Below are 10,565 nucleotides of genomic sequence, written 5' to 3' on the forward strand. Positions count from 1 at the left end.
CTTTTGGGCCCCTTATAAGGAGTAAAACAAATCAAGGTCTTGGGTTGGAGAAGGTCAGGTTCCAGGAAAGAGCCACTCAATTCTCACAGTAAATAGAAACTTATTTAAAAAAAAAAATACAGCATAAAGGTCAGGCAGTGGTGGCGCACACCTTTAATCACAGCACTTGGGAGGCAGAGCCAGGTGGATCTCTGAATTCGAGGCCAACCTGGTCTACAGAGCGAGATCCAGGATAGGCTCCAAAGCTACACAGAGAAACCCTGTCTCGAAAAAAAAACAAAACAAAACAAAAAATCGTAATGGCTCCTGCCTTCAAAATGGAGACAGGCAGGTTCCTCAGTCTCCCAGGTGGAGCTCACGGCATGGTTCTGCATTCAGCAAGCTGTTCAAGAGACCAAGCACTTGTATCCACTGTAAATCAGGTTTTCTAGCTTTATCTCTAGGTCTGATAACAGATTATACTTTGAAAGAATTCTAGGAGGCTGGAGAGATGTCTTAGCAATTAAATGCACTGACTGCTCTTCCAGTGAATCCAGGTTCAAATAACAGAACCCACATGACAATTTACAAGTCTAACTCCAGTTCCAGGGGATACAACATCCTCTGTAACAGATTTTTCTTTGGGCCGCCAGCTCACAAAAAACAACACAGATTTACTAATTATGAAAGTTCGGCCTATAGCTTAGGCTCATCCCACTAGCTCATAAATTAATCCATTTTATATTAATCTTCATTTTTGCTTCATGGCTTTTTACCTCTTTTTCATCTTGCACCTCCTGTTTCCTCTCCACGTCCTGTGGCATCTAGTGTTTCTTCCTCTCTCTGCAGAAGTCCCACCTGACCTCTTCCTGCCTAGCTACCAGCCAGTCAGCTCTTTTATTAAATGAATCAGAAGGTGCCTTGGCAAAGACACATCTTCACAGTGTACAAAAAGATTACAAAAAGAGGCCTCTTCTGGCCTCTGTGGGCACCAGGCACGCATGTGGTATATAGATATGCATGCAGGCCTATCCACCTAATTTTTAAAAGTTCCAGTTAGTTGTGGGATAGTGGTGGCACACTCCCTTAATCCCAGCACTCAGGAGGCAGAGGCAGGAGGATCTCTGAGTTCAAGGCCAGCATCGTCTACAGATTGAGTTACAGGACAGCTAGGGCTACAGAGAAACCCTGTCTCGAAGTTCCAGTTTAAAAATGCACATGGAATTGGGAAGGAGTTGAAAGGAAATGGGAAGCAAAAGGTCAAATTCTGCTGGGAAAGTGCTGAGCTACACCCCATGAAATATGATACCAGATAACTCAGGAAATCAGGTGGAGCTGAGAGATAGCCTCGATCTTAATAAGCTACTCTTGAGTTGTGGTTTTGGTTTTGGTTTTTTTGTGGGAGGGTTGAGATAATCCTGACTGACTTGCTTTGTAGACCAGACTGGCTTCAAACTCAGAGATCCACATGCCTCTGTCTCCCAAGTGCTGCATTTAAAGGCATGTGCCAGCCACCATGTCCAGCTTTTAAATTTTAAGATTTTTAAAAAAATTTTATGTGTATGAGTATGTTACCTACATGTATGTATGCAGCATGTGTGTGCCTGGTACCCACGGGTGTCTAGAAGAGACTCAAATACCCTGGAACTAGATTTATAGATGATCGTGAGCACCATAAGAGTGCCGGGAACAACCCAGGTCCTCTGCAAGACCTGTAAGTGCTCTTAACCCCTTAGCCATTGTTGTTCCAGTCCCCCCCCCCCCAGACAGGGTTTCTCTGTGTAGCTTTGCGCCTTTCCTGGAACTCACTTGGTAGTCCAGGCTGGCCTCGAACTCAGAGATCGGCCTGGCTCTGCCTCCCAAGTGCTGGGATTAAAGGCGTGCACCACCACCGCCCCGGCTGTTCCAGTGAAGCCAAGCCTGCCCTTGAACTCATGAAGCTGAAGGAAATCAGGACTTTGTGATCCTCCTGCTTCTACATCCTAGATGCTAAGATTATAGTTGTACACCACCATACAGCTGGTTTTATGCAGTGCTGGGAATCAAACCCAGGACTTATGCCAACTCAGCTACATCCCCAGCCCTGTAAAAAGTAATTTTTTCAATCATGGCAATGTGAACAGAGCTTGGGTGTTAGGTTGCATGGCAGAACTGGAAGTTGTTAGCTGAGTGAGCGTTTAAGTTTCAGTATTTCCTTAAGTTAGTGTGTACATACTGACCATTGTTCACTGTTAGTCTGTGCTGGAGGCTGTGACAAAACACCACAGAGTGACTTAAAGAGAAACCATTGTCCTCAGATCTGGAGGCTGGGAGACCAGAACGGCAACATCTTACTTTGTGGTATGAGCTCTTCCTGGCTTGCATGAAGGGAGCTGGAGCCTTGTTTGTTCTTCTTACGAAGGTGCTGATTTCACTGGGGCCCCACCTGTGTGATTTTGTTCAGGCTGGCTCACTTCTTCAAGACCCCGCATCCGAATTCATGCCATTGGCTTTGTAGTTCCAACAAAGGACCTGTGAAGTCTGCGGCAATCTATCTGGGCTGCTGGAGCCAGTCAATGGACGTGCAGTGAATGGAGCCAGTGAATCAAGGATGCAGATGACATTCCCTGTACTTAACAGTACAAACTTGGATAAACAAAAATGCATGTCTGCCTTCCACTGAAGGGCCGCCAGGTGTCTGTTCATGTCCGGTAGGTGGGGTTGGGAAGGCCTTTCATAGGCACGTGTGGTCGTAAAAAGGCCTGCTGTCGGAGCACATTGCCTTGTGTCCGTGGGGAGCGGGCACTTGGACTTGAGTGGTTTGCAGTTCTGGAGATTGAACCTAGCTGCAGCTGGGCAAGGGCTGAACTGCCACCCCAGCCCTCTTTGAGACAGCCTCACATTGTCCAGGCTGATCTTCAACTTCCCATCCTCCTGCCTCAGCCTCCCAAGTAGCTGAGTTTACGATCTTGTACCCCTGGGCCCTACAAACTTGAGTTTTAAGTGACTTTCCAGAACCAGCTGGCCTCTACCTGGTTTGGTTTGGTTTGGTTTGTGTGTATCTGCAGGTGGGTGCATGTGTGTACATGTGAAGGCCAGGGGTAGACATTAGTGGTCCTCTGTCACTCTACCTTTATTTATTTATTTATTTATTTATTTATTTATTTATTTAGAGACAGAGTATTCACGGAGCCTGGAAGTTGAGGCTATCCATTTCTCTGTGACATTCCCTCCCCTGAACTGATACACACACGTGTCACAATGCCTGGCTTTTATGTGGGTGCTGAGGGATGCCAATGAGTTGGCACCCTACCTGAGCAGCAAGCACTTTGCCTACTGAGTCGCCCCCAGGCCCCCAGACCTGGCTTTGACCCTCCATAATGCTTTCACTTCCCCATAGTTGTGCGAGGTTAACCGTGGACAGAACTTGGGAGTGAAGTGTGAGTTCTTTGCTAATTGTTGCCTGTGGGTCAGAGCAGGCTGTCCGGGTGCCTGGTTGCGGTTCGGTCCAGTTGGTAGCCAAGGCATGGCCAGCCTGCTTCCTGTGCCCTGCTAAGTGGACTCTAGAACAGGCAGACATCTCTGTCCTGCCACCTCTAGAGAGTTATAATACAGTTGTGAACTGGCTGCTCAGAGACGCTTCCCCCATCCTGTCCCTTAGGAAGCTTCCGGCAGTTGGCCTGGGAGAGGGAAGACAATGTCAGTCAGAGTGGTCTCATCTCACTACCTTCTCAGACTGACGGGGTCCCATTGGGTGCTTGTAAGCAGGTGTGCGGCCAGCAGTGTGGACCACATCGGCCCTGTAGGGTACGTGTGCATGGGGCTACTTGGCACCAACAGATGGCAGGACTATGCCTGTGACCCTGATCTCGGGCAACACTGACCAGCAAGCTATAAACCATGTACCATTCACTGGTTACCTTGACTCAGCTATGAGGTCCACAGAGCTAGGAAGAACACAATGTGTCTCCAGCAGAACCAGCACATCCCTCCCTCAGCCTCTGGAAGCCATGGCTAAATGGGTTCCTTAGGTAGAACACCAGTTAGGTGAGGATTTGGGGCTTGTGGTAGTTGTGACATGTTGTCTGCTGTGGGTCAGTTTTGGAGATTCTTCAACTCACAGGAACTCTGTGGAGGTGGAAGACCAGCTTCTCAGCACATGTCTATCCCTAACGGTCACTGTGTTGGTATCTGGGATCTGCATTGTAGGCCCTCAAATGACCAAAAGAGTTGGTTCTTCAGTGACCTAATGTTGGAAGCACATTGGATTTAAAACTTGGAAAGGCATCTCTTTTGTGGTGCCAACCACATCTTCAGAACACTTTGGGAACCTGAGAGCCACTCACAGTGGCAACTTGAGGATGACGGGAGTCTGGGGCCACCTCTACACCTAAGTAGAGTTGACACCTCACGCTGCCCTGCCCTGCCCTTGCCTCAGCATACTTGTTAGGGGATTTGGCAACCTGTATCAGTTTTCCCTGCTAGATGGGAGCTACAGAGATACTTCCCAATCCAAATCCAAGGGAAGGCAAGCCTCCGGTGACCTCCAGTGTCTTCCAACATGCTCACTGACTACCCAGCACCAGCAAGTAAGTGGGTTCTTTGACTGGACCTAAGAAGTGTTTGGTGGGTTTGTCTCAGTTTTTTTTTTAAAGATTTATTTATTTATTATGTACATAGAAGAGGGCACCAGATCTCATTACAGATGATTGTGAGCCACCATGTGGGTGCTGCGAATTGAACTCAGGACCTCTGGAAGAGCAGTTGGTGCTCTTAACCTCTGAGCCATCTCTCCAGCCCAGGTTTGTCTCAGTTTTGTTGAGCATTGGTGACTTGCACATTCTATGTCAGGGCTCGAGATAGCCTCACTAGAGGGGGATGGGAGGACACCGATGGCCAGCTGCACCACCCCCCTGTCTCCCCCACCTGCTGTCCCCTATCTACACCTGCAGTGCCATTTTGCCTTGCTTGTTGGAGACAGTGTCTTACTATGTAGCCCAGATTGGTCCTGAACTTGATCCTTTTGCCTCCTCAGCCTTCTTAGTGCTGGGGTCACAAACCTGCCCCACCACGGCCATCTGCAGCATCTTGAAGCTGCATCTAGAAATTGCCGTGGACTAACAGTCCCCAGTGCCCATCATAGCTCCCACGCTCTCACGCCACAGGCCATGTGGAAAACTGCAAAGCCCCATACAAAGGAAGAGGGGAAACCATCCTTTTTTCTTTTCTTTTTCTTTTTGAAACAGGGTTTCTCTGTGTAGCCCTAACTGTCCTGGATCTCGCTCTATAGACCAGGCTGGCCTCAAACTCAGAAATCTGCCTGCCTCTGCCTCCCGAGTACTGGGATTAAAGGTGTGCGCCACCACTGCCCAATAATACTTTTTTTTTTTTTAAAGGCACTTAAAATGTGAAAAGGTAGCTGAGTGTTTCATGACTTTTCCTGGAAAGCTGTATGAGTTACTTTTTTTTTTTGTTGCTGTGATAAAAAAAAAAAAAAGTGACCGAAAGCAACTTAAGAAAGAGTTTATTTTGACTTACAGTGCCGGAGGAAGAAGAGTCCACGAGGCAAGGAGGCATGGCAGTAGCAGCAGGAAGCTGAGAACTCACGTCCTCAACCACAAGCACTAAGCAAAGACAGAGTTGGAAGTAGGATGAGGCCTTTAATTGAAAAGCCTGCACCCGGTGTGCATTTCCTCTAGCAGGGCGGTACCTCCCTACCCTCCCCAAACAGCGCCACCAACTGGGGACCAAGCAGTCAAGCAGCCGCGCCTGTGGGGAACATTTCTCATTTCTCATTCAGATCACCCCAGAGGCCGTGGTACTCACCAGACATCAGCCACCCCCGAGAGATCAAAGGAAGGATGCCATTCGAGTCCAGCCTGGCGGCGGACCAGTCTTTGACTTATTTTACAGCAGCTGTGCAATAGAAAAGCTTCACACCTAGTCCCACCTTCACTTACTTAAGACCTCTCCCCTATACTAGCACTTCTGGGGCCCGCTTGCAGCTGGGGCCGTGTTAGACACAGTTGGAGGCTGGGAGCAGTCTGGATCTTGGACGTGGTCTGATGACCCACTCCCTTTACAGGGAATGTTGATAGGCTTGATTTTGTGAGGGTGGCTGGCCTCACAAAATCAGCCTAGATGGCAGTAGTAATATTTGGCAAGTGTTTCACACTGAGGTTGCGGCATCTGAGGGGTGGGAGATGGCTCACTGGATAAAGAACTTGCTGGGCAAGCGTGAGGACCCAAGTTCGGGGCCCTAGCACCCACATAAAAGTGCTGGATGAGCATGTGGCCCACCCATCATCTAGAGTTCGGGAGGTGGAGACAGGGCTGCTGGGGCAAGCTGGCTAGCTGGACTAGCCAAGGTTCAGCAGGAGACCCTGTCTCATTAATCACAGAGAGTGATCAAGGAAGACCCAATGGTGTTGAACTCTGGCCTTCACAAGCACACCCGTATGCATGCAAATTTCCTTCTAGACATACATTGCACATACAAGGGAGATTTCAGATGTTGGATCTGACAGAGGAGAGAGATGGTCATGAGGCTGTTCTTGGGCAGTAGGACGTACTCCCACACGGCCTACATGCTCCTCTCTTCCTTCAGCAATTCTGGAACTTGACTGTTGTCTACAAGACTACATGAGGGAGCTGGAAAGATGGATCAGTTGCTGCTCTTGCTGAGGACCCAGGTTTGGTTCCCAAAACCCACACCATGGCTCACAACCATCTGTAACTCCATTTCCTGGGGATCAGCCACCCCTTTGGCCTCTGCAGGCACCAGGCATGCACATGGTACACACACACACACACACACACACACACACACACACACACACACACACAGCCTGTTGAACTCAGGACCTCCCGAAGACCAACCAGTGCTGAGCCATCTCTCCAAGCCCTAAAAAAAATTGTTTTTAAATACAGTTTTGTTGCTGGGTGGTGGTAGAGCACACCTTTAATCCTAGCACTCGAGAGGCAGAGGCAGGAGGATCTCTGAGTTCAAGGCCAGCCTGATCGACATAGAGAGCCCCTGTCTCAAAACAAAACAAACAACAACAAAAAGCAAAACAAATATAAAAGGACAGGACAATGGATTGCAAGATGTGACCCAGGAAAGGGGCATAGGTAGCTATGGACGCCACTGGGACAAGTGACGAAATCTGATTGGCCAGTATAATTTTGTTGATAGTATTTTCTCCAGGGTGAATTTCCTAATTTTGATTGTGTCTTGAAGAAATAGTGGGCAGGGCTAGGGATGTAGCTCAGGTTTGTTTATCATCCATGTGGCCCTGGTTCAACCCCAGCACCAGAAAAAACAGGCCAAAGTTCTAGCCAGTAAACACACAGGGTTGTGTTTAAAATTAAGGGGCACAACTGTCTCCAGCAAAATCCCAGATGATTCAAAGACCCAAACATAACCTGTATCCCTGTTTGTCTACATGTGTGGCATTAGGAATTTCTGGATAAGTCTTGCAGTCTTCCCTAAATTGGAAACTATGTATTTTTAAATGATTGGGAAAGTCCCAGTAGGTTTTCCTGTGGTGACTGGGACATAACCTGCTCTCTTCTGCAGAAATTCCCTTGAAATGAACACTACTCAACTTCCCTGGAGCACAGCCCCAGCCTGCCTCCCTGGCTCCCTACCCAGGTTGGCAGTTGGTGGAAGGACATCGAATTCCAGCAGACAAGGAGACATCAAGCTCCCTTGTATCATGCATGGCAGACCTCTGCACACCTGAAATACAGGGGCAGCGAACCAGGCAGGTGCCATCATGGGGTTTATTTTACATGTCTATTAACATCTTTATGTACCAAGAAAGCTTTCCAGGGTATGTTTCTCCCACCCCATAGTCCTAGTGGCCTCCCCGCTGCCGTGGGTTTAGGCTTGCCCCAAGACACCTTCTGTAGCATCCTCATCAGTGTTTGCTGTCTCCTCCGGTTGTGGGCTGAGAGGGACTCGATCCTGCGACAGAACGGGGAGGAGCTTGAAGCTAGACTTCGCAGAGATGTCAGTCTCTTGAGAGAACTCACGCAAGGAAGGCTGTGGAGAGATCCGAGAGCTCTTGCGCTGCAAGACAGAAGTAGCTGACGATACAGCCAGGGATGGAACCCCGGAGCTCTTCCGTGACCGGGTCAGGGACGAGATCCGCGAGCCCGGGTGCGAGGGAGTCAGAGAGGAGGGCCGGGATCCAGGACGTGATGGACTCAGGAGAGCAACCACAGACCCAGCCTTCCGAGACCGGGGCTGAGAAGACTCAAAAGACTTTACAGAAGGAGTCTGGGAGGTTCGGTGTGACTGGGCCAACGACGGGGCCCGGGAGGCCACACGTGATTGGGCTATAGCGCCTAAAGTTGTGTAGGATGATTCCAACACGGTGGCAAGTGACCCGATGCGCAAGTGGGGGTGGTGGATTTGGGGCGGCTGCCAGAGTGGTGGCCCCCCGGGACCCCGGTGCAGCCAGCCGTGCACACACTGCAGGTTCCGCACGTCTGCGTGCTCCCGGCGCAGCTGCTCCTGCTGCTCTTTCAGCTGTAGTTTCAAGTCCTGCAGTACCTGGGCCCGGATGATAAGCCTCAGGAGTTCAAGTCGGAGACGCCCATTGTCGGCCCTGATGCCCTGTGTGTGAGCAATGAGGGCACGCGCCGCCTCCCGCTCTGAGCGGCGCGTCAGGGACTGCACTTGCAGGCGCGCCTCGCGCTCAAAAGCAGACTTGTCCTCCTGGAAGCGCCGCTTCACCCGGTGGAGGAGCTGCGTGTGCTCCACGCGCATGTGCAGCAGCTCACGCTCCAGGGTCCGGATTCGCGCCAGTTGCTCCAGCTGCAATTCCTGCAGCGGGGGCGCGGATCAGCTCACCGGTGGGAGCGCGCCCATCCCTCTCGACCCCGCCCGGTCCGCGGGGGGCGCGCTCACTGGCCTTGTAGGGCTGCAGCTCCTGCACCTGCTGTGCCATGTTTTCCGCGCGCATCTTCATTTCCAGCAGCTGTGCACGCACCCCGTCCTCGCGCCCGAGGTAAAGCGACGCCAGCTCGGCTCGTTGCCACCGAATCTGCGCCAGGTCCATGCGGTTCTGGTCCTCGAGGCGCACGATGGTGTTGGCGCAGCGCTGCGCGTGCGCGCTCACATAACTGGCGTAAAGCCGGTTTTCTTCGCGCAAGCGCTTCGCCTCTTCGTTCAAGAACGTATTGTCCTGCAGCACCTGGTCCACCCGCTTCTCACAGGCCACTAGATTCTCTGAGAGCAGCGAGTACTCGCGCTGCAGGTACTGCGCGCGCTCGGAGAGCGGGGCCTCTGCATTGTCGCTCGCCTGCTTGCGAGCGCTTTGCCCGCGCTTCTTCTTGGGCGCCATGGCTTGAGGCCCGGGCCAACCCGCTCCCTCAGCTCAGCTACCCCCTCTTCCTTACCCCGAAAATTCTGGAGAACTGCACCCTAGGTTCAGGGACGAGTCTTCGGTTTATGAAGTTCAGAGCAGGCAGGATTAGAGATCAGAAAGCTTAGGGGCTAACCTGTGTCCGAGGGCTGGCTCCAGACCTCTGCAGTCGCATCCTGGCGCGTGCAGGAATGTTGATGTTCAACCAGCGCAACCTCTATGGAGACAGAATTAAGTCGCTGTCCTCCACCCACCCCATTCTGTTGCTCTGGCAACGGCTTGATTCAGTCTTTCATTCCCTGCCATTTCTTATATCCTTGCATGATTCTCCAAGGGTATAGTCACAGTCAGGTAAACGGTCAGCTTCAAGACTTTGAACTAACTTCCATGTCCCCATCCCCCACTCGCCAGGGTCTTAGGGCTCTCGCTGTCACTCCACCAGGGACTCTTCAGGTCCCACAGCATAAGGGGATTCTTTCCCATGCTCCCTCCATCCAGCTTCGAGCGAGCCATTACCTGCCTGTCCTTGTGAGGTCTATTTCAAGGAAGTACATTTTTTTCCTTCTTGTCTATCGTAATTCCCATCGCAAATTTCTCAGTTTTCTGAGACTCAGGATCTCATCCCCTTCCTTTTCACGGGCATAGTCGCTTAGTAGATTGTAATTTTTCAACCTATGATAAACTAAAAAGGGCCCCATGTAAGAAGGGGCCAGCATCTAGCTAGGGAAGAGTGGGACCTAGTGCCTCCTTGTCTGTGATTAATTAGTGAGCGCTTAATGCCCCTCACATTAAAACTTATATGGAATAATCTTTGTTTGTTTGTTTGTTTGTTTTCGAGACAGGGTTTCTCTGTGTAGCTTTGGAGCCTATCCTGAAACTCGCTCTGTAGCCCAGGCTGGCCTCGAACTCACAGAGATCGGCCTGGCTCTGCCTCCCGAGTGCTGGGATTAAAGGCATGCACCACCACTGCCTGGCTGGAATAAACTTTTTGTACTCTTCGAAAATGTGTCTTTACCAAGGAGCCTTCTGATGGATTAATAAAGAGCTAATGGCCAATAGCTAGACAGGTAGAGGTTAGGTAGGACTTGTGGACAAAAAGGGAGCTCGGGGGAAGAAGGAGGATGAGGTCTCAAGGCAGACACAGAGGAAGCAGATGAACATGCCCAGCTGAAAAAAGGCACTGCCATGTGGTAGAATGTAGATAAGAAATATGGGTTAATTTAGGATGTAAGA

General features: G+C 50.6%; 1 protein-coding gene across 1 annotated transcript; it reads right to left on the minus strand.

The window, feature by feature from the left end:
- Window positions 1-6,982: 6,982 nt before the first annotated feature.
- Ccdc166 (coiled-coil domain containing 166) lies at window positions 6,983-10,168 on the minus strand. The gene is made up of 2 exons (XM_028859317.2): window positions 8,880-10,168; window positions 6,983-8,791 (listed from the first exon to the last, which is right to left on the minus strand). The coding sequence occupies exons 1-2, from the start codon at window positions 9,309-9,311 to the stop codon at window positions 7,844-7,846; spliced, it is 1,380 nt and encodes a 459-aa protein (XP_028715150.1). The 5' UTR covers window positions 9,312-10,168; the 3' UTR covers window positions 6,983-7,843.
- Window positions 10,169-10,565: the final 397 nt, after the last annotated feature.

The sequence above is a fragment of the Peromyscus leucopus genome, chromosome 20 (assembly GCF_004664715.2).
Source record: "Peromyscus leucopus breed LL Stock chromosome 20, UCI_PerLeu_2.1, whole genome shotgun sequence".
NCBI lineage: Eukaryota > Metazoa > Chordata > Mammalia > Rodentia > Cricetidae > Peromyscus > Peromyscus leucopus.